This window comes from Microtus pennsylvanicus, chromosome 3, assembly GCF_037038515.1.
Source record: "Microtus pennsylvanicus isolate mMicPen1 chromosome 3, mMicPen1.hap1, whole genome shotgun sequence".
Lineage (NCBI taxonomy): Eukaryota > Metazoa > Chordata > Mammalia > Rodentia > Cricetidae > Microtus > Microtus pennsylvanicus.
In genome coordinates, this window is record NC_134581.1 from 116,906,185 (window position 1) to 116,933,064 (window position 26,880).

Consider the following 26,880-nt stretch of genomic DNA (forward strand, 5'->3'; position numbering starts at 1 on the left):
CAAGTCTCAGAAGATAGCCTTAGGTGTTTTACAGAGGAGGCTACCCCCAAAGGCCCAGGCAAATTATATGGCTTGTACCAGGTCACACAGTGATCTGCTTAGATTTCTCATGAGTTCATAACTTAAAGATAATAAACAGGATTTAAGCTGTACTTATAAAATTTTTTAAATGGAAAAGGCCCATTTGTATAAGCTTTTTAATTTAAGAAGAATATGAACAAGGAGTCATCACAGAATCAACACACGCATATAACGTTCTGAGATAGAGTGTTGCCAAGAATCCAGAAACTCCACCTCTGTCCCTCACCAGGAATTGCTCCCTTCTCTTTGGGACTAGCCACTATCTTGACATTTAGTACAATAACTACATGACTTCTCTTGACACAGTGAGTTTGTGCTGCCCTATTTCTGGCTTTATTCCTGTGTAGAAGCTGCTCAGGCACTCAAGTTGGTTTATAACATTTCTTTGAGTGTATGGAGTGTGTGGACCACAGTTTGTCAGTTTTGCTGTGGATGGATGTTGCAGTTGTTTCTAGTTTGAATCTGTCCTCAATGCCATGCTGTTGGGTGATGGAGACAGTATCAACATGTCTCCAGTAGATTGATACTGTGTATATAATTGCTAGGCTATGGAAATTTGCTAGAGAATGTTCAAATTTAGTAGGTATGGTAAATTGTTTTCCAAAGGGTTTATTCTTTAAGTTTCCATTACATAATGGGGGGATTTCCACTATACGACAACCTCATCAACTCTCTTAGGAGCAGCTAGTAGGATCCCATTTTTAAAGTTTGTGTTTCTTTTGATTAACAATGAAATTGATTATTTTTATGTTTATTGGACAATGAAATGTCCTCTTGTGAATACCTAGTCAGCTTACCTGTTTCTCAACTGTGTTTATTTTAATGTTAATATTGAGGAATAATTTGTATTTTCTTTGCCACTTGTGTGATAAATTCTGTTACTAGGGTGGCTAAGTCAAGAGGATCAAGAGTTCAAGACCAGTATGCACTACCTGGTGAGACCCTGCCTCAGAAAAATGAACAGATGAATTAAGAAACACAACCCCTAATAAAACATAAACCAACATGAGGAGAACTAATACAATTATATTTTTCTACTGTAGATTTTGTTCGACCATTATTGTAAGAATGCAAAACTTGGTGCCATTTTAATATCTATTTTGTCGAACAGCCATTTTTCTATAAATTTTGCACATTCCTCTTGCTTTCAAGATCTTTCATAAAAAAATATGTGGCTAAATAACTTGAGAAAAAAGAACTCTTTAAATATTTGGATCTTCTGGGATTTCTTTGTTGGTTAATCGCAAAAACTCTCCATATGTCTAAGCCTTGTAGTCAGTCATTCATTGAACAAAGATTTTTTTAGAGCCCTTAAGATATAATGATTCAAGATATCTACATTTCTACCCTAATTGGTAATAGAATACATATCCACTAGCACTTTGGGGGGAGAAACAAATAGGAGAGAGTAATGTAATTTTCTTTATTCTTAGTAGTTAAATTCAGTGTAACGCCTCTGCTTCCAAATGCTTCCTACAGCAAAAGCCAGTCTGTTGTTCCCTCCCTACATGGGATATGGGGTTCTTTCTTTGTTTGTTGTTTGTTTTGTTTTCTGTGGCAGATCCCTTTTTATTCACTTGAGGGAAAAGGCCCACAATTTTTTGTTGTTATTTTTAAAAACTAGAAAAAAGTGCTTAATAGGAATATTCTAGCTGATCCAGGCCTTCATTGACTCTTTAATGGCAACAATGAACTCATAGACTCTGTCATTGGGTTTTGCTTTGCAATAAAGAATCTAAGGTCATTATTTGCAATCTATAACCAGTATAGGCTATACTAGCTTAAAAATACATGAAATTAAGCTACATGTGAGCCCATGAAGGTTTTAGATGATCATTTACTAGATAAGCTAAATGATTACACTAGCATTTCTCTTCTGATTCTATCTTGAACCTATCTGAGACTCTGGAGATAGGATTAGAACTATTTTGAATGCTGATCTCAATATGAAATATAGAACCCACAGGATACACAAAAATTTTGATGAAATAACATTCAATAATCAGGTTGCTATGAATCTTACATTAAAATCAATTACATAGTAAAAATAGAGTAGTTATAGCTAAAAAAAAATATTTTCAGAGCCAATAGATACCCTTGGTGGAGGTCAACGTTTCTACATAGAAAATCCAGGAAGTATGCAAACTAGACACCAGGATACTCAGTACATTGAATTTAATCAGAGAGTGTACACAGCGAATATGACATAAAACAGCAGTTTACTAGAATAATTGTCATCTGGAAACACATGAAAATAATTTAGAAAATGGGCTAAAGTCATATTCTCTGGCAGTAGACTTCTTGGAAATATAGACATAGAATCAGACAGATTTCTGTGTCATCTGGCTCCCTTTCCTTGTCACCAGGAATCAATAGTGTGGTTTCTATTCAAGCAGTAGACATTGTCACTGATCAGTAAACTAAATCTCTAGGGAGAATGTTTTATAATAAAGCCATAATTAACTAACTATTGATTGACGTTTTGTGCTTCAGATGCAGAGGCACCTCCCCTCCACTTGATGGGAACAATACAGAAGTGCTTGGTGGGACAGTCCTACGATCTTCTAAAATAAAAATGCTTGGCTTGTTATGATTTATATTCTATTCAGTGACAGTTGTGCGTTTGCACACCCAACACTAGAATTTTTGGACAAGAATGCTGGTAGAATGTTTAGGGAACTCCAAATGTTCAGCTGCATTTATGAAAGCGAAACCACGTTAGATTCATTTCTTAATCGACTGTACCAATTGGCATAAGCATGAACTTCCTTCTTTTCAATTATCTGGTTACAAAAACTGTACATTACAAACAGTATAGAAACAAGCAGAAAAGAATGTGCCACGCATCCTGGATAATTATCTCTATGCAGTAGGATTTACAGATATAAAAGAAAAATACAGCCTACTCCTTTATAGCGCACAGTTATGTTTTTAGATACAATGTATCACTAGCAAGTGGTTGTGGCCACCAACTCTAGTTGTCCCCAGCAGAAAGAATAAGAGCAAGATCTGTTCGGTAGAGCTTCCCTCCATCCGACAAGGCCATTATGTTCTTCTTGTATGTAGTAATATTATTAACATCCAGTTCCTGTATAGAGCACAGATAGTATTGCAATCCAATGAGATTTGGAAGTTAGTTAACCACTGGCCAGTGATAAAATGTGAGAAACTGCTTGTTACATCAACATTAAGAAAAGATTAGGGTAAATTTTTTAATAAATGCGAACAACCACTAGGTTGTTTTTAGCCCAAATCTGTTTGTCACAACTTACTGATTTGGGCTGGACTCAGTTTGAGTTAAGAATTAAAGTCTGCTCCTGCTCCTCTGCAAAGTCTTTGAGTAGATTCCCACAACAGATGTGTGGTTGTTTCTGGGTACTTCCCTAAAGTCTGCTTAGAAAATAAATTGCACGACAACCGAATTACCTGTTTGTTCTTCTCACACAGATCCTTCAGTAAAGCATCCAGCTCATTTTCATCTATGTATCCATTGCCGTCCTGAGGGAGGAGAAATAAGATGGTATATGTTAGAAGTAACTGCGGTCCTCAGAAAATCCACCTCCGGGAGGGGTCTAACCGGGTGTGCCTGGCTCTTAACACAGCTTTACCGCAGCTGCAAAACAGGTGAGCACTTATGCTAGTGAAATCGATCGAAAATTTCAAAGCACTCTTGCATTTAATATTTCACTTTATGTTAGAAGCCTTTTCAGTAGGAATAAGTAAATGAAACCAGACACGTTCCTGTGGCAGAGGAGAACATTGTGGCCTACAGGAGATGTGGCTGGCTTCCTGTTATACCAGCACGCAGCATTATATAGAGCCTAGATCCAGGTATAGATAAATTAGAAGCCAAAAGCATGAACGAGCAAGCTCATAAGCAACTCACACATGAAGTCCCCCCTTTTTAAATGTGGGAAACTTCTGTGGAATGTTACCCCTTACTTAATGTCCATTCAACCCTTCCAGGGAATGGCATTCTTGGCTCCTATTTACAAGCAAGTCGGTGGCTCAGAGGATTTGGCTCTGATTTCAGAGTCTCATAGTAGAAAAGTCTTAGGCTAGCATCTGAATAAGGTCATGTGATGTGAGATATGATAGAGCAGGTTTTCTGTGGAATGAATGAATCAGTTGTGTAATTTGTTGGTCATGATTTCTTTTTAGTTTGGGGCTTTTATCTTCTTTTGGTACTTTCCAGGTTCTCTTTATGGGTAAAATTATAGACCAGAAAAAAATTGGGAAGGAAGAAGTAGTAATATGATTTTTAAAAATAGAAAACTCTCAAGATAAAAAAATGGTGGCATTATTGTGTAAATTAAGTATAGGCATAAAATATAAAAACCTACATTTAAAAATCAGTTCTGTTTCTATACATTAACAATTAACTATATGGAAGGAAAATAAAATCCCTTTTGCAATACACTAAAAGAAGAATAAACTGCTTAGGAGTAACCTTAGCAACGGAAGTAGAAACTCATGTGCACTGGCAGCTGTAAAATGCTGATGAGAGACATCAGAGGCGTAAACCGATGGAGAAGCACCTGTGCTTGCGGCTTGGCAGACTTAATACTTTTACTGTTAAAGTGTTCATACTATTTAGTTCTAACAATCAATGTGATTCCTTCCCAAACACCGGGGGTATTTTAAGATAAAATATGCAAGACACAACTAAAATTTATAAACAACCACAAAAGACCTAAATCTGAAATAGTTTATAGGAAAAAAAGGATGAAAATGAAGGTATTGGGCTGGTAAGATGGCTCAGGGGCTAAGACAGGCTGTGGCATGCTTTTCCTCCCACAAGCAAGCAAACACACAAATACCAAAAAGGCAGCAGTTTCTGATTTCAAAATACAGTACTTAGTTACAGTAGCTAAGGCAGTGTGGTAGTTACTTAGACACTGGTTTATAAACTAATGGAACAGGAGAGTTCCGGAACTGGTCCACAGTTACAGTAGCTAAAACAGTGTGGTAATTACTTAGACACTGGCTTGTAGACTGATGGAATAGGACAGAGAGCTCCGGAATTGGTCCACATGCAGAGAATCAGCTGACCTTTCATTAGGAAGCTGACTATAAGGACAAGGATATTCTCCTCAACAAAAAGTATGGGGAAACTATGTATCCATCTGGAAAAGGGGAGGAGCTGGATTCCTGTCTTTGATATGGACAAAACTTAACTCAATGCAAATATTTCAGTTTAGAAGATACAAAACTCCTAGAGGCAGGTAGGTGTGGCAGTACACATCTTCAATCTTAGCTCTGGGCAGGTATAAGCAATAGATCTCTATGAGTGCAAGGCCAGTCTGGTACATATAGTGAGTTCCAGGCCAGCCAGCATGCGATCCTGTGTCAAAACTAAAACCAAAACCAGACAACAAGAACAGAAACTATGCCTAAATATAAAATAGGTGAAAACTCTATGACATTAGTCTTAGCATAGAGCTTGTGGGTTATGAGCCCACGGCACAGACAACAGGGAGATAGTGGAACTTAGCCTAAAATCTGCAAGAACCATTCAGAGTAAAACATGACCTGCAGCCTGGGAGGAGAGAGTTGGAAACCATGTAACACATAAGGCACTAAGGCTTTCGCTGAAGGAAATGTAATATTAAAATATGTAATCTTAAGAGGATAAATTTCATGTCAAATTACTTTTGTAAATGTTTTTAAAAGAAAAAAAGGAAAGAAATTACTTTTACCTGATCATATAACTCAAAAGCCTTATTGAACTCTTTCCCACACATTTTGATTCCCTAGGAGACAGGAGAGAGGTTCAGTTAAAACGTGATCTGTATTTCAGCTTGTTTGTCTTGACAAATCTCCCACCTTTTGACTTTTTAAGACAAACACTATCTATTGTAGAGAAAAGTCAATTACCTGGAACTTAAGAAGGAAATTCTCCTGCACTGGTAGTAACCTTTTGGGAGAACAACATTTTATTAGTCGGTTGGAATTTTAGAGGAGGACCCGTTTATTCTACTACCACCTATGCAATCCCAAAACTCACCTGGCCATCTCTGTCAGCTCCAGCTTCCCATCATTATTTGAATCAAAGAGTTTTAGCTGAAAGACATTGCCAACATTGGGGCCATTGAGTTACGAATTACTGAAGGAAGGGACAAGCATTCAAAAATCATACATCTTGAATGCATGCAGCATGAGCTCTTGAACACTAAATTATTTTAGTGTTTTATTTTTAAAACAGCCTGTTTTATTTCTAAAGCAAAAAATCAACAAAAGCAGTAGGTAAACAAGTCTAAGTTATTTCAAATCATTTCAATTGTTTAATTTTCCATTGGGAAACTTAACGATACCTCCTAACTTGGAAGTACACTTGCATATCACATCCCGAGGTGTGCACACACATAAATACTCACATAGGAAGCATTTGGACTTTTAGAAAGCAGTAAATCGTGCCAGAATGAAAGTAATGCTAACACAAAATATGACAAATGTCATGTATATATGGAAAGGGCTGTGGTATAGTCAGTGCATAAAGGTTTAGAAAGGTTTTTCCAAGGGAAAAAGAAAGGACACTCTATGGTTTGAGAAGGTCTAAGTATCTCTGTTGGAAGTACATCAGTGTTCAGGGCTCTTTACTGACAAAACATCTTTTAATCCATTGACCGTAATTGACCTAATATTGTTGCACTGTCTACCAAGATACTGGACAACTAGATCACAGAGTGTTGTGTCCATAGGGAAATGTTTCTTCACCTATATATTCAAATTTTAATTAGTTCTTGATTAATTTGTTTCCTGGATTGGAACTGGTTTATGACATTTAATCAGATCTACTGGGCCAGTCCAACAGGGGGAAGCTCCCATCTGAATCGTTTATGAAAGGCGGCTTCAGACTCCTACCTGGAAAGGCAGTTTTACTTTAAATAGAATCCCTTAAGATTGAGACAAACTAGAAAATTGATAAATGTGGGTTATTGTTCACTTCCCAAAGAAAGGGCCAAAGAGAAGTTAGGCCTTGCCTTCAGGACACTGTAAGAGCATCCCACCAGCTTGCTGCTGCAGCTGGAACTATACCAAGGAGTGTAGAGATGGAGCATGAACCTCAGCGCTCCTGACTAGAACAGCAACTCAGAGGATTGTCCTTCAGAGTACCTCAGAATCCAACACAGCGTAGAAGTAATGTTTAATGATGTGCTTACTTAACCCACAGGGTAAGAACTCAAAATAACTGTATGCTATGTAGAGAAAATACAAGCATATATATTGCTTGCTATCCTATAATGTCGATCCTATAATGTGTTAAGATTCACAAATGACCCACTTGAGACAAAGTACGAACATTTACTTTGTCTAGAACCTTGCTAATTTATTTGTAGTAGGCACTTTTGTGGCTATAGTGTTCATATTTTATAACAAATCTTGTTTATACAGTTATCAAAACATTAGGCTTAAGGTGCTATGGATCTCATTCGTAGATCTGATACTATAACCCTAAATAATAAAAATCAAAGGAGAAGAAACTCACTTTAAGTAATTTAATGAATAAAGTAGTTAACAATTTTCATTAGACTTTAGAAAAGTCTAAGGTTTTTTATTTTTTTAATTTTTAATTTATTTTTTTTTTCAAGACAGGGTTTTTCTGTGGCTTTGGAGCCTATCCTGGAACTAGCTCTTGTAGACCAGGCTGGCCTCAAACTCACAGAGATCTGCCTGCCTCTGCCTCCCAAGTGCTGGGATTAAAGGCGTGTGCCACCACCGCCTGGCTAGGTTTCTTAAACAACGGTAAAAAACAAGTTCAGAATTCCTTTGAGCAAAAGGTGATGTCATTTGTGTTCTATGTATAAGTATAATGTGTATAAACTATATAACTTAGCGCTACGATCATTCTGGCTTTTAAAGAAAAGTCTTTTTTTGAGGGATAAAAGTGATGCAGTGTTAGCAGAAATGTTCATCTGTGGTTATGTGATGTGCAAGCCGTGATTTGTTTATTCCATCCTGGGTAGCAAGACTTAACAAGAACACAATGTGTTCAATGAGCTCTTTGGCCAAACCTTTTCCAGTTCAGTCTTACCATGAGGTCTGTGTACTCAGCTAGTTTTGTATCATCCACGGTCTTGTTTGCTTTCTCTAGTAGGTCCTTTAGAAAGTTCTGTTGAGAAAAAAAGAACACTCAGATATTTTCATGCCGTTGATGATATGTAGTCTGCAACAGAGCATACCTGGAGGTACACAGAGAAGACCTGTATGGCAGAGCCAGGTGAGGAGAGGATTCGGTTAGTCTGGTGGACCTTGTGGCATCCCAATAATGAAACTACCTTTGCCAGGCACAATACCTGCCTCTTACTGAGACCCAGTTTGTCCCAGTCAGAGCTGTGTTGTGCTCTTGTGACTACAGTTAAAGGAGGATGTGGGTTGTGTGAAGAGAAAGGCTCTGAATCAAAACTTAGTCAGCCCAATGGATGCTGCTCTTCACCCGTAACCGTGTGCTCTTCCTGTTACAAGTGTAAGGCCCCCGTCTGTATCTCTCTAGCCTGTGTGAACAATGTTCAGCAAGCTAGATGGAAATATAGCTACAATTTAAAATGCATTTCCTGCTGCATCCCAGGCTGTGTTTCCCTATTAGTTTGCTGCTAGTGCTATGCTGTTCTCCAAGACCGGCTGGTGGCTAGCTTTCTGAATCCCAGGATCTATATGATCATTGCTCAAATGCTTCCGCTGATGGTACAAGCTACACCAGTTGGTAATATCGAATCCTTGAGGGACATATGAATCATACTAAGGCAGAAATTAAATGTGGGAAGGGTGAAAACGATGATTATTAACTCCACAGTTGGAACTGGGGAGTGAGTTTGATTTTTGTTTCACGGAGATGAAAGCTTTACAAAGCCTTGCCATGTAAACGCCGGTGTGAATACCGAGGGCTGTAACCGCCTTTCATTTTCTCCACTGTTGTTCATTTGTAACTCTTTGATTTCCTCAGGAAACGAATTAATGCAGCTATGGAAGCTGAGCAGAGCCCGTTCCCAGAGTCCTGGAGGGCCGTATTCCTTTGGAGCCTTTGAAAGCGCTCTGTCTCCTTCTTGAAAGGGAACTCGCTCTGTCAGGGGGACCCGACGTCACAGTTTTCAAGGAAAAGCCCCTTTCTTGGCTTGATACATTTATTTCCACATTGACCACTCTGCTTTAGATCCAAAGTGAAGCACAGAAAACTCAAAGTTATCTGGTGGGGGTGAGTTTTATTTTTGAGCCTTCTGAGTTTTTCTTTTTGTCAGAGATTAATTGGGTTAAAAAGCCTCATCAGACACTGAAATGGTGGTCACAAAAATAGCCGTGGAGAAACCTTGGGACACTAGGATTCAAAGTCGTGCCTGAGAGCAAGCGATGTTTTACTCTATTATGGATCTTAAAATTAGCTTTCTTTCCTTAAAATTAGCTTTCTTGAAAGATCCATTAAAAAAGAATGCCAACTTATCTTAAAAATTCTCCAGGGAGGAGGACTTCTATTTAGAATTTCCTTTCTGAAAATAGAATTTAGAACAAAGAGAGAGGCTCGGGGGATATTTTGAGGTCAGTACTGAAGTGTGCTAAGGTTTTCATTACATACTGGATGGGATGAGTTTTTAAAAAGCATTCTTTTTGTCTAAAAGAGCAAAACCATAACAGCTTCTCTGTCACCTTGCGGGATCTAGAAGCAGAGCAGTTTCTGAAAGATATTGTTTTGAGGAACTTTACATCCAAAGTGTTGGCTGCCGCTGAGTCTGTTCCGGCCATTTCACAGTGGCACACACAGACCAATCTCCAAAGTTCTGTCCTGCTTAAACCATGTCGAATTATGATTAGGAAAGCAACACATCCATTTCCCCACAAAGCAGCTGCAGAAGCAGCTCACAGCGAGTGAAACCTGAGGCACACAGTGCTGTAGTGCTGTAGAAGAAAAAACGGCTATTGATATTAGCAGACGCTCTAGGGCCAAGCCTAGGTTCTCTTCCTAGGCAGGCGTGTAATTGTGAAAAGTTCCCCAGGCATTCTGAACTTCTGTCTCTCTATATATTAGGCGTCATAGTCAACTGCCTTGCAGATTTCCTAAAGAACAAATGCTGAGATGCATTTCACACTCAGTACTGTGTCTGTGACATAGAAAGCACACATTCGGGCACTGAACAAATATTAACTTAAGCTTCCCTTTCAAAGATTAAAAAAGTTGTTTAGTGTGCATGTGACAGAGTGAGAGTGCACAGATGCTATGGCCCACATGTGCAGACCAGAGAACAATTCTCTTCCCATCATGTGGGGTCCAGAGAAGCAAACTCAAGTTGTCAGGCTTGCTAGTGGTTGCCTTAACCGACAGAGCCATCACGCTAGCCTTGCTTCCATTCAATCACTCTGTATTCTGAACTTAGAGGAAATAGGTCCTTTCTGACTAAGAGGTCTTCTGGTTGGCTGGAGGAAACGGGGTGGACTACTGGTTCCACTGCTGAATGGAGTGTTATATGTTTGTTATGCTGTGCACTTGACCCACCACTGGGCATATCTCAGACTCCACAGAATCATTGCCCCTGCCTTAAAGATGAAATATAGTAGAATAACATGGCGATTTGTCCTGAGCATATATCTGATTCAGAGTCCTTTTCCTTATATTCCTCTTCAGAACAACTTCCTCATGACTTCTGTGAGATATGAACTGGTAGATTTATTTTCATAATTTCAGTTTTCTACAATCTAGCTGTGTAATTTATGTTGTTAAGAGTCAGCAGGTCATAGGCTATGTCTAAGGCCTTGGATCTGGATGGATCTGGGATTAAACCTCACAGCCCTGTGTCTTGTTTCTGCATGGTCTTCGGTAGGTCTCAACTTTTAGTAGTTTTTTTCACTAGAGCAATGCTTGTTTCCTATAATATATGCAAAGATGAAATAAATATGCATAAGGCACAACACATGTCTCTGTCGTTTGTTTTTGCAAAGAAAAATCTAGGCATTCAATGTATAAAATAAAATTTCAGATTTCCATGAGAGTGGTCGCCTATTTGTTGGGCATAGCTATCTACCTCTATCTGTCTGTCCGTGTGTATGTTTGTCTTATCACCCATCCGACTTATGTAACCATTTAGGAACACCACAGAGAATGCTAATTTCCTGCAGAATCTCAAGAAGCACTTGAAGTCTGTCTTTCGATCTGGTTTTTCGGTAATGATGTGAAGAGTGGGCGCCAATCGGCACTGCTCAGCATAAGTTTCTTTGGTGGGAGGTTTTTTAAAAAGCTATGAATCCCTTAGCAGTTCATGGCTGCATCTGGAAGGAGCATGCTTAGCCTCAGCCTTGAGTCACTCACCTTGAGTTCCTCGGTTTCTATGAAGCCGCTGTGGTCAGTGTCATACTTTCTCCAAGTCTGCAGGAAAGTGGAGACAGAAAATGAGGTTTAAATAAATCAGTCTACGGAGCCCATCGACTTCCTGACTTTCAGCACCTGTATTCCAGGGCGTGTGATTTTTACCTTCATGAATTCCTCACAGGACTTCAGTTGCTGGCATCGGAAGAGCAGCAGGAAATTCTCTTCTGTGGGTAAGACATGAGCCAGCTGGAAAAGATGGGAAAACAGAGATGAGGAGCCTGGAAAGAGGCTGGGTCCTCACCTGCTGCTTCAGCTTCACCTTAATGTGTTCTTTGAGCAGTGATATCGACTGAGGAAGTAGGAGCCAATAAGTGTCAGCTGACTAATAGAATAGACAGATGTAATTCACCTTTCCTTTCTAATGCTTTGCTTCTGAGGTAAAAACACCTAGGCATGTTCCAATACCTGTGCCCTGAGGACCTGGCTGCCCAGTTGAAGAGATGGCTATGGTGGACCCATTTTCATCTGCTGCACACACAAGCAGATGCCTCCTGAGGAAGCACTATACCACTGATCAGGTCTCAGGTCTTTCTGCGTGCACAGATGGCACACACTATGACTCTAGATTTCATGGGAAACGAGAAATTGTGAGAAACATGAATATAGGAGAAAGGAAGGAAGAAAAAATTATACATATTTAATTTGGGAGAGAAACACAATGGAGGAGGACCAAAGGCAACAGCGGAACAGTAGGAAGAGGTAGAAAGGCACATCACCATAGGCACTGGATAGGAAGAACTAGGCACAAACAGGGGCACGCTTAAATTGTGGTCTCTGTCAGAGTATATGTGCTGCTTGAATCCGGGGCTCAGGGTAATTTCTGTTTTTCACTGCTTGATTCTGTGACATTTCCCCTAAGATCTCATTCTGTAACTTCAACACCTCTCCCTCCCTCTCTCTCCACCTCTCTCTCCCTCCTTCCCTCTTTTGAGGAATAAAGAGCCACAGATCCCATTTTAAGACTAATATAATCTATTGCATGTGGAGAAGGAGGGAGCTGGATTGATGGCTCCATTGCCGACGTGACTTCTATTTCTGGCTCTGCTGCTAATGAGCTGTGGTCCCTGACAACTTCCCCAGCTGCCCTGGCCCTTAGTATCATCATCACTAGGAGAAGGAGGTGAAGGAGAAATGAATGTCCCTGGCTCAAACTGTGCTGTTGGGATGACGGACTCTTCACCACTGAAGAGTAAATCTTCGCATGCAACATCAGACTCATGTTCAGCAGTGGGTAAATTCCCTGAAGCACAGACACGGACCTTTATCCTTGTTACATTGACTTTAAACCTATCTAAAACAGCTACTTAAATTTCTCCCACATATATCCCCTTTTCTCCTGAGAAAGTTTTATGTGACCCCAGGCATTCATAATATAAAATTGCAAACAAACATTTACTGATAAGAAGACATAACAATTTAGTTTAAAGTAATTCTTTTATATAATTTTATCATTTATTAAAGATGAACTAAAATGTTTTTATATGAAGATTAAATCTCGGCCGGATGTTTGATACTGCAGGGTGCAGAGCATCTTCAGTCTTTTAGAACGGATCCATCTGCGACAATTCCAAGAAGCACGGTAAAATTGTCACTACTGTGAACAGCATTTCACATAAATGTGAAATATAAAATGGTACTTCCATGTTTTTACATCATTACAGAAATTGTTGAAAACATTGTTCTTATCCCAAACTAGAACTTAACAAATTTTTGTGAAATTCAATTTGACAACTCTAACAGAAAACGTTAAAATCAAATACTGCAACATCATACAAAGATGTAATAAGTTTGTTGTGTGCTGAGGAACGACAGTAGGAAAGTATTAGGAGTCTCTGTTTTTTTGTAATTAAATGATTGAGTTTCTCTAAGAGCAGAAAAATTCATGCGTACAGCAAAAGAGACTGCAATTCACAGCACGTGGCAGTCCTATGGGGGGTGACCTGGCAATGCTTGCAGTGTTGCCTGGTGCGACGCACGGGCAGTGCCAGCTGAACACGTGTGGTCGGCATCAAGGCTGCAGTCGTACAAGGTGGGTGATCCCAGGAACACCTTGGGGTCATTACCCTCTTAATTCTGAATTAACTTTTGTTTTTGTGTTCTCAGAAACCTTGTACTGTTACCACATTGATGGAGGTTGCTCTCTCTGATTTAAGAAGCCGGGGTTGAAATTAACATTAACGTCAAAAGGTGTCTGAAATGCTCAAGTAAATCACCTACTTAAAAGTTTTCCAAACTTTTGGTCCCATTGAAGTTTGGAGTTTAATGTAAATCATCAGTTCACTCTACGTGCAAGCCACCCCATGTTCCTGATAGCTGTGCAACACGTGCTTTCAAGTGCTCTGTTTTCAGATCTTAAAAAAAATACCTCACATTACAACAGTTCTGTCCATAGTCCTTATGTATGGGGATTACAACAAGGTGAAAGGCAAATAAATAAACCTTGCTAGACTATTTAGTAGAATTCAGTCAGAAAACATCTTAACTAGAAGCCAATGCCACTAGTGTGGGTAGATGATAATGAATCTAAAATATGAAAATAGGGCTTTACGATTTGCCAGTGATTTTAGAAATTAAATCAGGTTTTAGTCTATAAATACACTTACATTACTGTAGTGTGCAATTGTATATATTATGTATATATATATAATATACATATATTTCAGGTATCTTAGTACTACAGTCAAGTCTTATTTGATCCGCATAGTTGATTGCTTTACCTACAAAATTCTGTGTCCCAGAAATAATACAGTTCAATATAATTCAAAGCACAAACTTTTGAATTGGGGATGCTGAGATTGAGTGATCTGCCCTAGTGACTTGGAGACTCTGGAACTCAATTAAATTTGATTACTTAATAAATTAAGACTGCAAAAAGCTGTGGTGGCACATGCTTTAATTCCAGCTCTCAGGAGGCAGAGGCAGGTAGATCTTTATGAATTAGAGGCCAGCCTAGTCTACAGAATGAGTCTAGGACAGGCTCCAAAGCTACACAGAGAAACCTTGTCTCAAAACAAATGAAGTCCACACCACGCTCCTTGATTACAGTAGGAGGATGACTTGGTTGCTCCTTCTCTCTTGGAATGCCAAGGAAACACTTATTGGTGATTGCTACTGTTGTCTGTGAGAAGCCATGCTTCTTTATACTCAATGAAATCTAGAGCTCTTCTTCTTCATGAGTTTTTCTCTCCTTTGCACCTGTATGTGGGCCCCTAGTAGAAAGTTACTGTAAATGATTTTCATTATTAAAGAATCGTAAGTTAGACCCAGAGAGCAGGTCTCCCCTAAAGCTAAGGGAGAAGAGAAGAAAGGAAAGAGAGAACTGGATACGGAGAGGGTCTCCAAAGAGAGGAGAAATAGTCATGCTCCTAAAGACCAGTGTACAATACAGAATGCATTCTGGAGAATGATTCTTTTAGGGCTTCAGAGGATGTGAGGAGTGAAGGGAGGAAAGACTTATCCAGGAGAGAGATGAGGATGAAGTAACAAAATAGAAATTCTAGGTCAAAAAGAATGAGGAAGCATGTCAGTGATGAGTCAAGTTGACCTACAGAACTTGATGGTAGCGGTATCTCTATCCTATAGAGAAGGTTTAGTGTTGTTCTGCAAGTCTGTGAAATGTCACAGCTGTAGATAACGCAAGCACCTGTTTAGGACTGGAATAGCTAATCTCAACTCTTCCTTTGCTTATTGGTATGCAACTTTTAATGTTTGGAGTGGATCTTTCCCAGGCCATTTCAGGAGCTCAGAGAATTTCCAGTCTTCATGATTTGCCCATCCAGAGGCAATGGAACCCAGCATATTGCATGCCTAGAACACATGCTTGTGATTTCTTTTAAAATTAGAAATACTTCATTGACAGGCTATAGAGTGAACAACCTTTACTTACATCATTTTCTGTGTTACTTGAATTTTATAAAATATCTGTTGCCTTAAACTAAGAAATAATGAATTCTCTTAAAAAGGATACTTCTGAAAATCCACTAAATATTTAAAAGTAGAAAAGTAAAAGACTATACAAGTAAGTAATGTTTAGATGCAAGATTAGGAAAATTTACCCAATTTTTTTTTGTAAAGTTTATGTGACTCACGTAACGACCAGAGATTTTTAGAATGTCAAATATAAAGAGAGTCATGGTCTCATACTCCTCCTCCTTTTCATTTTTGTCAATACAAAGTTTCTCTTTGTAGCTCAGGCTATCTTGGAATTCACTCTGTAGACCAGGCTGACCTCAACTCAGAGATCCACCTGTCTCTGCCTCCCGAGTACTGGGATTAAAGTTGGGCACCACCACTGCCACTGTCCCTTATGGATAATATAGATGCATATTTTTGTGCATACTGTTTTGATATAAATTAGAAAAATAATTGATTTTATCTATATGCAAAATGTTCTCTTTAAATCTAATTAAACTGTTAAGGTACTCGTTATAGTACTATCTTATTTAAAAAACAAATGAACTTTACTGACATAAAATGTTATTGTGGGACAAAAATAGCCATTTCAAAACAATGTATGTGTTTGCCTGATGTGTGCCTGGGGCAAATAGAAAGACTTAATTTTCAAGGTGAATTCTACAATATCGTGGTCCTGTGTTGTCTGTTGATCCTTTTGTCAATGCATAGTAATCATTATTCAAATGATTATTCAAATCATTATTCACATGGATGTGGAGATTCTCCATCTGTAGCAATTAAGACAAGGAAGGTCTAGGATGTGCCAAAGGTCTTTCCCAGAAGATGCTCGGTAGGATGGCTTTATTCTTAGATTTGCTAAATTACTAATGTCCACAGAAATTCCTAGTCCTGCTTTCAGGATTGTTGGTAATTTTTTAGTCATTGGCTCACCTGACTTTCCTTTCTTGAAGTCCTCAATCTTTAGTGTGAATTGCAGAAAAATAGTAGAATGAAACAAGGGGGAGAATGGAAGGCAAGACAGACAGCTGTGAATACAGACAAAACTCCTTAGGTCTTTGCTTATGGAACTGGTTGCTTGGCACTGCCAGTGGAGGAACAAACTTCTTTCTACTTACCTGTGTCCTTGAGGATTTTCTCGATTGTTTCTTTGCCTAGCAACTGCATCAATAAATATTTTCCTGATGCAATGAGTGATTGTCAGCTGTAAACCCAGGGAAGTAAAGTTCCCTTGGACGTGATTCAGCTGATGCCTGAGCTGTGGATAGAGGCTGGGATGGACCTTGGGAGATGCTTGCCTGGTCTGTGGATAGAGGCTGGGTGGACCTTGGGAGATACTATCCGCAACTGCTTCTGCTTCCAGAAATACTGCTGTGTACTCAGCTGCCCCTCAGAGGAACTGTCTGGGCTGAAGATGCCTATGCCTCCAAGGAGACTGCAGCTCATGGTTAAACCACACAAAGCTTTATCCTTTTGGTCAAAACTTGGAATTTCTGAAGTAGCACCCCCACTTCAGAGCTCATTACAGAGAAAGCCTCCATTGAGGGGCCCAGCACCCTTCAGGCCAGGGGCTGTCTTTACTTCTGTAGCAAGTGATACCCACGTACTTCCTACGGAAACTCGGGTTTGCTTTCAGAGAACTCTCCCTAAAGGAGTTTCACTTATGTTCTTTGCCATTTCCTTTCCCTCGCTAGTATAATATGGGGCCCCTGCTATAGAAAGAGTTGAAATCCTAGCCATGCCTTATCTGGCTGGTGAATTGTAGGCCACTATGCCGATTGCTGGTGATTCATAGTTACTCCCAGTCAGACTCTTACAGGAAGACAGATCTTTTCAAAAGATCTTTCCCCTTAATTTCTAAGCAAAAGATACGTACAAAAATAAAGCCAAAAGCTATGTGTCAGAGGAGTACCCATGAGGGTGACTTCACAGAGAGACAAATAGCTACAACAGACATGTCAACATGCACGAGAACAAAATTCAACACATTTAAAGTGACTATGGGACATGTCACCTTTCCTAAGCATTTAAGGCAAAGATTTCTTTTTATATTTGGAAGCCAAAGGAGCATGTTTCCCGCCAATGAGAAGCGAATCCAGGGGATGTGGAAGGTAAATAGTCATGAACTTAAAAGTATTTGAATTTAATAACTTGAATTTAATAAATTATGTAAGAAGGAGAAAGAAGCTTTTGGCATTTAGAACAATAGAGTAGGGTTTTCAGTAACACATTTCTGTATTTGGTGATAATGCCAATATGCATACTAGGTTTTTACCATGGTCTATTTGTTTGACACGAATTATCTCATTTGATGCTTGTGCTCATAATAGACACATGAAGTTAGAACACAGTCATGCTTGCTCATAGTGCAGGAAGCAGATGTCCTGAGACTGTATTTATGCAACTTGTAGTTTGAGGCAGTTTTGAAGTCAGATGGTCTAATAATTTTGGTTATGAGACATTGATCCCTTACCATCAGCACCCTTTACTCAAATCAGTTATGAACTCATTTTAAAAAGTCTGCCCAGAACAAAATTTCAAACCGTATTTTCCCAGTAATCAGTTTCTCCAGTTCTAAAATAGATAAGTATTCTGCCCCCCCCCCCCAATAAATCTTTTCCTAGGCTAAACGTGCACAGTTAAATCCCACTGTGGAAGACAGGAGATGGCCAGAGAAGTGTCTGCTTCCCTTTGACTGTAGTTACAGTTTTTAGATTAAAATAGCTTTTAGATCTATTCTTTTTTTCTGTGCACTCACTGACCTGGACAGATAGAATGCTAAGTCTAGAGAGGCTGATAGATTCCTACACATTGCTTCAAGATTTGACATCTAGCAGAAGGAGGCATCCATGTGTACTTCATGTGAGACCTAGAGAAAGGAATTCCATGACCTACTAAGCCATTCATTCTCCCTCCTTAATTATTTTAATGGACCTTCTTTACAGCAGAACTATATTAGCCTGAATAAATTTAGAACATTTCTGATTGCCATGGTAGTCGTTAAGTTATCTCAAATTATCAATGCTCCACTTTGGAGTTCATATTAACAGTCTTGTTATTTCTGAGCCATCTTCATGTGAATTTTGAAATCTAATAAGGTGATTAAATTAATGCATTCAGGATATTAGACATATCAACATTTTTCCTATGAATATGTGTAGGTAAAAATACATGTTATAGAAAGTGTCAGTTTATTGTATCAGGTCGGAATATTGAAAATTAGGTACTGAATTTCCTTTCTTTTAATTCAGTTGGGTAGTTCCCACAGGGAAGCGGATTACTGCATACTTATTAGTTTCCTTTGATTGGACTTCAATGAGCCCTGGGGTCCAACTATTAAAAGAGTATAACATACAAGTCAATTCAACCCCTTTCTGTGAACACTAAGGCAGCGTGTACTGGCTAAGAAGGAGATTATGATGTACTTGGGAAGCATGGGGGTTTTTGCTCTTGCCTAGCCCGCTAGGCTTTTTATATTGGAGCACCATGTGATAGGCAGGATTTCTCAGCAGGTAAGATCACGTATCAAGTTGGGTATGGGATAGATTGCATTTAGTACCATTTTCTGGTGATATGGGAGGGCAAACCGTGAGTGCACACATTCCCCACAGTCTCCCTGTTTTCTGCAACATTTTACTTCTTTTTCCCAGGCCTACCTCAAGACTTATCTTTTCTCGTCTCTTACTTAGTTACCCTTGACATGCGTTAGGAACCGCTGCAGCAATCTCCTTCCTATTCTTTCATTTTTAAATTCTCTTCTCTTTAGAGAATCTCTTTCAGCTGCTTCCTCCAAAATCTTGGCTAATAACTGATAAGGGCTCACAGCTGTACGGTGCACCGTGTCACGAGGGTATGTTGTTTGGCAGGTTTACTATTCTCTCTCTCTTTATTCATCTTCTTTTGCTTCCATTTTTTTTTTTATGCACACAAACCCTTCTTGCCTAACAGTTCTTATCTCAAACTTGTGGAGACTGCATTTCACTGTATCTTAAGACAGTCCATCTGCTGAGTGCTAACTTCTCATCCACATGAAAGTTGAAACGTTATGTCTGAAAGGGTAGGACTGTATCACACACGGCATAATCTGCATCCATCGATTCTATTTAAAAATGTAACACTTTGTGAATAGACCCCATTCTTTTACTATGTAACCTTACAACACCCAGTAAGTGACTTATAATAAAGAACTGAGTCCATTGGAAGGCTTCAAGGTGAAATTGCTAAATGTAAGATGGCAATCTTCCTTCAACTAGAATTATAAAGCACTCCAAATTCTGAAATTGCCAGTTTAGAAGAATCACTCATATTAGACTTTCAAACTAGTTTTGAGTAATTATTATCTCATTTCACTTACATTCTTAAGCATAATTTTATTATTCTTGTCTTGATTAGTTGGCCTCTATATCAGCTGTAAGTTCAATGACAGTTGTCTATTTATACAGTAATGAGCTGCGCACAGGCAAAAGGGGGAAGCATATACTCCAGGGAAAAGTTTTAATTACAAAGATAATAATAGTCATCCCCCCTTCACTCTATTTGTAGTAGGCGTTTAAAAGTCTGTATATTTCACACTGGCACCACAAGTGTCCTAATACGATCAATTATTTGGAAACCAGGTTAACTTTCTAAATAAAAAGTGAACTATCCACAAACTTTTGAAGGCCAAGGCACTTCACAACTGAAGAGATTGAGAAGGCTTTATGAACATAATTGTGACTGTGATATTTCATATTTTAAAATATGTTCTTATTTATTTTTCTAGAAAAAGCTTTCTACCAAGATTGTAATAGATGACGGAGCTACACAGAGCTGAGGTATCACCAACAGAAATAAGGGAAGCAGCAACTATTTTGCAAGTAGACACTATAGATGGATAAATAATTGATTTCCTTTCCCTGATTTATAGACATAATTCAATGTCTTAAAGAGGAGAAGTCACCGTCAAAAGACAAGATTTGCCATTCACTGCTTTAACTTCTTTAAATGTGTACCTATACCAGATCGTGAAGTGTTCACTCATGGTGGAAAAGTCCTTGTGCTTTTGATAAGGGCACATCTGTCAGTATGAAACAGAATTCCAGAAACCAGGATGCAGCCTTTTGCCACCACACCTTCTCAGCACTGAAAGCATTTGGTTTTAAAACAGTACAGAAAGTTTACACTGCTAATCATTAACAAATTAATTGGGTACTTGCTGTGCTGAGGGTATGTGGGGTGGGCAGTGCTCACCCAGAAGATGGGATTTGCTTGTTCTGCTAATGTCAGCGACAGGACTGGGAGAGAGACAGCGTTTCTCTTCTCAGTTTTCTTATAACACTTTTAATCTAGGACTGGGACTTCATGAAACTCTTCAGCTTCTTCTCAAGTTTCTGCCATCTTAATTTGTGTGTTGAAAGAGAAGATAGGATGTTGACATCAAATGACCTCTATCTGTGAGTTACACTTGACTTAATGACTCTATAAATTGCAAAGTTCATGTTCATTCATTAAATCAGACAAGCGCTTAGGTTTCTTACCTCTACGATTCCTATTTTTCCATCATCTCTCTGCCCGTACTGATCCACAAAGGTTTTCATCTCAGGTGATAACTCCTAAAATAAAAAAAAAAATCAGGTAAGATGTTTGTGAAAAACTGTCCTTGTAATGACGTTGATAATTCATTGCAGAGAAAAATGAAAATTGAAATAGAATCGCTGTTAATATACTTTAAAAAGTTTGCTTTATGGAAGGTCTTATTTCATTTTTTTCTGCACAGTTTTGTCATATAACATCTCCTTATTTTAACACAGTATCTTGTCTATGGGAGTTGGAGTCGGCATTTGACTTGGACAAGAGAAATATGTGTATGTGGAGGGATCCCGTTTGTGGGCAATGAATCTTTTGGGCTTGAAATAGATGTTTGTTCATTACATACAATTAGAAAATTAAATGTTGGGAGAGAAGTGTGAGAGAAGAAAATGACCTAACAAATTTGTGTTTCACTAGGAGTTGGGCAATACCGAAGACCATATTTTAGGCCACAAATTATACGTGTCTGAACTTTGCCTTTCCCAGGACCATGAGAAACAATTTTCCAAGCTGCCCTTATTTACCCTTGCCTCGAGACTATTCTACCTTTTCTTTTGACTTTCCTTTTTAAATCTCTTTATATATTGACACATTAGAAAGTTATGAGTTGTAAGCTATTTTAGCTTTTAACCCTTGGGTCTTAAGCAAAGCCCAATTAAAGTGTCTCTGTTACATGAACTTGTGTATTTAAAATAGGCCAGTTGTTACTAATACCCTATTCCATCTCTTTGGGAAAGCAAATTAAGGTCTCAATTTTCACCGTAACAGTGTCAGTCATACAAATTTACGGTAGATAGCTGGCCTAATACAATCTGGGCCACATTGAAGCTCTAAAGCATCAAGACCAGCACTTAACCTTTAGAAACAATTGTAAATATGTAATAGAACTAAAGTAGCAAGCAACAATAAATTAATTTAATTACACTGTGGTCCTGAAAGAACCCTTCTACTAAGGGTAATTTTCAATTTGCATCTATCAAATTCTGTTACAGAAGCAACTATAAGAAAATGAAAGTGTCTGGCTCAATAGTGTCAAGAAAGGGAATAGGAATTCCAGATTTTCATATACCTCTAAGTGAACAAAACCAAAGCTGTATTATTAAATATTAAAATGATATGACATTACTGGCTCTAGAAGCAGACTTGGTATGTAGCTTGGAAAGTTGCTGGGTAGCAAATGGATTGTAATATGTGTTTTAAGTAACGAGGAGCACGTATAATCAGTACTATCAACTGAAGACTCATGAAGATGAGAGTAAACCCAAGATGAGACCTTGTTTAAGCAGGAGAGTGAGCTCAGAAATGGTCTCCTGGGCTATCATAGTCACTTGGTGGAGACGTGAAATTTCACTTTATTATGATGAACCAAATAAATGCTTCTCTTTGTCTCAATAAGTCAGAATATGAGAAGAAGTCTGGGTTATCAGGTCGGCACATGTGGTTTTTTTTTTAAAGAAAGGAAATATATAAAGGTAGGTTTACGGCAGCAGATCACTAGTATAAATGAAATGTGCCCAAAATATATGAATTCTTAATCTAGATCTTAATTTAGAGATTTTAGTTATCCAACCAGTCTATTACATAATCCATAAAATACCCAGATATCAAGGTATTAAGCAACTTGATATGACATATGCTTTTGCAAAAGATGAGTCTTATCAAATTATAATATGATTAAGGCTTCTTACAGATCAAAATCAAATTAGGAAGCAGAAAAAATAAGCTTAAACTCTATATATCCCACCCAAACTCTGCTTTGTTTTTTGTTTTTATATTTTTAAGTATATATATACACACACATATATATGTGTATATATATATACATACACATACAAAAAGTAGAAGTGTTAAAATGAGGAGGAAAAAAAATCTATGAAAAACACAGAACTCATTAATATTTGTATTTATAGGATGGAAGTAAATCTCTAGTAATACTAAAGTTACTTCTGGATAATTGAAATATGTTCATTTAGCTGTTAGAAGCACTATCCAAGGTTGTAATTATAATTTATATGAGAAACAAAACTTTCCATATGTGTTTACTCTATTTTAAGTGAGGAAGCAAATTACTTTAATCTCATCAGCTAAGACCCAGAGGCCCACAGTGCTAGCATTGCATGAGTTTATTTGCATGGTAACGCACATGGTGGAAATGGGGCAAAGTGCATAGAAGACATCTTTATTGGATCTAGTTCTATTACACTTTTAGATTATACTGTATTAGACTTGAGCTAAAGACTCCCCAGAGCATGATCCAGTTTACAGTCAGTCTGGCAAGATTTTAGCGACTTCATAATCTGCTTACATTAGAGTACATTACAACCTTGCGGGATTTCCTTCTGATATGTTGTATAAGGATGCCTATTATACAAGTTTCACCATAGACAGAAGAATAACAAAACAGCAAACATAGTCCTGTTAGTACATCACACCCCCAGCACTGAAAATGGTGGCATGATACATGATATCTAGGAATGATATGGATATCATCTTCAATGTAAAAATGTATTTGTAATCATAGTCTAAGAAATGAAGAACATTAATATTTAACTACTCCAAATCCAACATTGCTGTCTGAAAGGCAGTCTTACATAAATGTCAACGGACCTGTAAATTTCTCAATCTGTTCTCTTTTTTTACAAACATCTCATATGATTAAAAGCTGGCTGAATACATTTTATTTTTTATGTTGACATCATCTTTTCCCAACAAATACATTTGGCCCAAAGGAATCAATTTATAACCAATAATTACCATTTGTCTAACCAATGGTTTAAATCAAAACTATAGCTTTTTAAGAATCATTTCTAATAGTTTCTCCACAGAATTTTTCCTTTCTACAATACATTGAACTCTTAAAATGCTTTGTTTTATTGCTTTCCTGATTTTAGAGTTTCTCTCCAACAAAAAATAAAAAAAAGTTTCTTGACAAATTCTCATTCACACTTATGTTACAAGTTGGTTATTTTTTCTCAGGAATAAGGGTGAAGGCAAGCTGTTTCCTCAACCCCCATCCCCCAGCTACACCGACATCGCAGCAAAAATTGGCAATAGAAACTGCAGATCTACTCTTGGCCACAAAGGGGCAGAAATGTATTTCTACCCCCAACTTAGTGTCTAGGAAAGAGAAGTCAGAAATCATCCAACCAACTCAGCGATACAGATGCACATCTGATAAAAGGTCTCACACATCAATGTTCCCTTTTAAGACCTATTAAGGAAAAGACGGATATAGACTATATATGTCCGATTTAAGACAACAGGGATTTTTTTAGACTCCCCTACCCTGCACACACACACACACACACACACACACACACACACACACACACACACACCACACCACACTTTTCCTCCTGACGCAATTTGGAAAGACGTTCTTTCTTGCCTTTCTTAGTAAGTCTTGACTTTCACCCACCAAACCTCTTTCATGAAAGACAAGAATAGGTATGTTTTAGACTTTCACAAGCCCAAGCCTACCAATCCAGCCTTCTTTCGCGCCTGCAGAAGCTCCTGGATCAAGTTCTGCAGCTCCTTTCCTTCCAGGTAACCACTTCCTGCAAAGACAAAGAGGTTTTGTTTAAGTTTCTTCTTGGTCCTTTCTAGGATAGCTGTCCTGGGAGGCTAGGTAGCCTGAGCCCTGATTAATCAGCAATGGGGACAGCTGCTGTAGCGCTCCCCTGCAGAAGTGTCAAACTTCAACCACATTGAGGGCAAAGGAAGAGAGTGGGGGTGTTTGGGGGGAGCCTTTGAAACTTTTGGGGGACAGGGTTTCCCAATTTTTGCTCTCTGTCCTACCATTGCTGTTCCTAGAAAGGCGAACGCTTACAGCGTGGGGGTGCCATACAAGCAATGCAAACTTCCAGGCTGATGGGTCGTCAGCCACGGGTGAAAAGACAAGATGAGGCATGATGATGGAAGAAGAAAAGGGCGGTTGAGATGGAGCGAAAGGGCAGGGAAGGAAGGAATGGGAATGGGTCTTGAAGGGGTTAAAAAGAAAATAATCACCGTCAGCGTCGAAATGAAGCCAGATCTCGAAAAACTGTGAGGCTGTGATCAGGGATGATTGCAGGTGGGATTCTGCCATGGTGCAGGGGCGAGTTATCAGAGCGCGAAGCAGGAACCTCAGGGCGAGAGGGCAGCGCAGGCTGAGCTGGACGCGGAGCGGCGGGCGCTGTCCGCGGTGCTGCTCCGTTCGGGCGTCCTCCGGAGTTCTCTGCACCCCGCACCCAGTTCTCTGTATTTATCCGGCCGGCCCCAGGCCGGGCCACGCCTCCTCCTGCCTCCCTTTCCTAGCTCCCGCCTCTTGCTCTCGCCAACCTTTCCCCCTCCCCTTCAGATTTCTCTCTTCCCTGGAAATAGATGGAAATGGAGTTTTGGAGTCAAGAAAGCAGCAGGTGGTGGGGATCCCTTGCTTAGACTTCTTTCTCCTCAGAGTCCCCTGGTCCAGGGAGACTCAGTCCTCCTTGCCTTGTTTGATTTTCAGATGGAAGGGAAAGCTGAAGGGGGGTGGTGATTATGCTTGCTTATTGTTTATCCAGGGAGTCCAGTATTTGTTTGGACAACATCAGACTGCCAGGTATTAGTTTAATTTGATTAATGTATACGATGGGCTGGATAGCCTCAACAGTGCCTCATCTTGAGCTAACGAAGACCGTCACGTGGCTGTTTAAGATGTGAGCTGTCCTTACAGACCGGAGAATGCAGGATTACGCTGCTTTTAATGTTGTTGCTTTTTCAAGCTTGAAGTAGAATCATTGAAATGCAATAGAATTAACTCATAAAAATTTAAGATGTTAGGAAGGAAGCGATTTTAGCAATACCATTAGCTTCTCCCTTGAATCTTACAAAGTACAAACAGAAGGAAATGTGACTCCTGGTCACCAGGTAACCAGTGACTCAGAAAGAGCCCCATTTACTGCGCTTCTCCTAAGATTTTCAGAAACTGGAAATCACTAGAGGTGGAGAAAACTATGCAGTTACATGTTACATTTGGCATTTTTAATATAACATATGCTGTATTTGGGTTATCATCTACATTAGTACATCTGGGTTGTCTAGACGTCAATCTTTTGAGACCTTATTGTCTGTTAAAAATGTGTCCCAAGCGTCTGGTTACAATAATGCAAAAGCAAAAAAGTGTGCTAGAAACTTTCAAAACAAGCTCACCAAGCTCCACATTTTTCAACTGTGTAATCGAATGTGAAGCCGTCCACATTTGTGTATCTGAGACTGTGAATCTCTCCAGGGGTGGAATTGTGAGACTTTATGAAATCGTTCAAAACCATCATCTCAAGACTAGGAGAATTTCCTTTGGCTTCTCCACACAGGTCTTGTAGTCATAATACTTTACAGTTCCATGAACGTAAATTCTTTTTACTTTCTTCACTTGATCAGATTCTCACATATGTAAGAGGCAAGCTAAACTCTAAGAGGTTAGCAACTTCATATTCTTCTACATTAAAGGGTTATATACATGCCCAATTGCTCATACTTTTATTTATTCAATAAACTTAATACCTTTTATGTCAAGTACTCTGCTAGATCCTAGAAGTAATGAAATAAAAAGCATTGAATTTAATCTTAGGGTGATGTAGTCACATACCCAAATGTGACTGGGTGTTTTGATGCAATGCATATAAGTTACTTTTGTGCTCAAACCTCCTAATTTCCAGGGAAAACTGAAACTCAACTTACCCAAGTCACATCCTCACACAGAAAAGCCTATTCCGACATAGACACTTTGGGGTCTAAGGAGGAACAGTCAAAATGAAACACCAACGGCTAAAATCCAAGGTAGACACTTTGGGGTCTAAGGAGGAACAGTCAAAATGAAACACCAATGGCTCAAACAGGTTGATTTCATTCCTAGAAAAATTATTAAAATGGCCCATTTGTATTTTTTAATGTTCTATGTAAATTTTGGCTGATGTGGAAGATAGACTTTGAAATTGACAGGAAAATCA

At 38.9% G+C, this 26,880-nt stretch overlaps 1 protein-coding gene across 1 annotated transcript; it reads right to left on the minus strand.

The window, feature by feature from the left end:
• Positions 1-2,239: 2,239 nt before the first annotated feature.
• Calb1 (calbindin 1) lies at positions 2,240-25,382 on the minus strand. Its single transcript, XM_075966926.1, has 11 exons — positions 24,923-25,382; positions 24,395-24,471; positions 20,863-20,937; positions 11,537-11,620; positions 11,375-11,431; positions 8,117-8,194; positions 6,089-6,144; positions 5,959-5,998; positions 5,781-5,834; positions 3,508-3,579; positions 2,240-3,169 (listed from the first exon to the last, which is right to left on the minus strand). The coding sequence occupies exons 1-11, from the start codon at positions 24,999-25,001 to the stop codon at positions 3,056-3,058; spliced, it is 786 nt and encodes a 261-aa protein (XP_075823041.1). The 5' UTR covers positions 25,002-25,382; the 3' UTR covers positions 2,240-3,055.
• Between the last annotated feature and the right edge of the window lie 1,498 nt (positions 25,383-26,880).

Bases quoted from the DNA above. Each gene is read 5' to 3' on its own strand.
- Calb1 (XM_075966926.1), bottom strand. From the start codon at position 25,001: ATGGCAGAATCCCACCTGCAATCATCCCTGATCACAGCCTCACAGTTT. The intron at 5,999-6,088 runs GTGAGTTTTGGG...TTCTCCCAAAAG, and splicing joins GAGCTGACAGAGATGGCCAG to GTTACTACCAGTGCAGGAGA. The intron at 3,580-5,780 runs GTAAAAGTAATT...CTCCTCCCTCAG, and splicing joins CTTTTGAGTTATATGATCAG to GACGGCAATGGATACATAGA.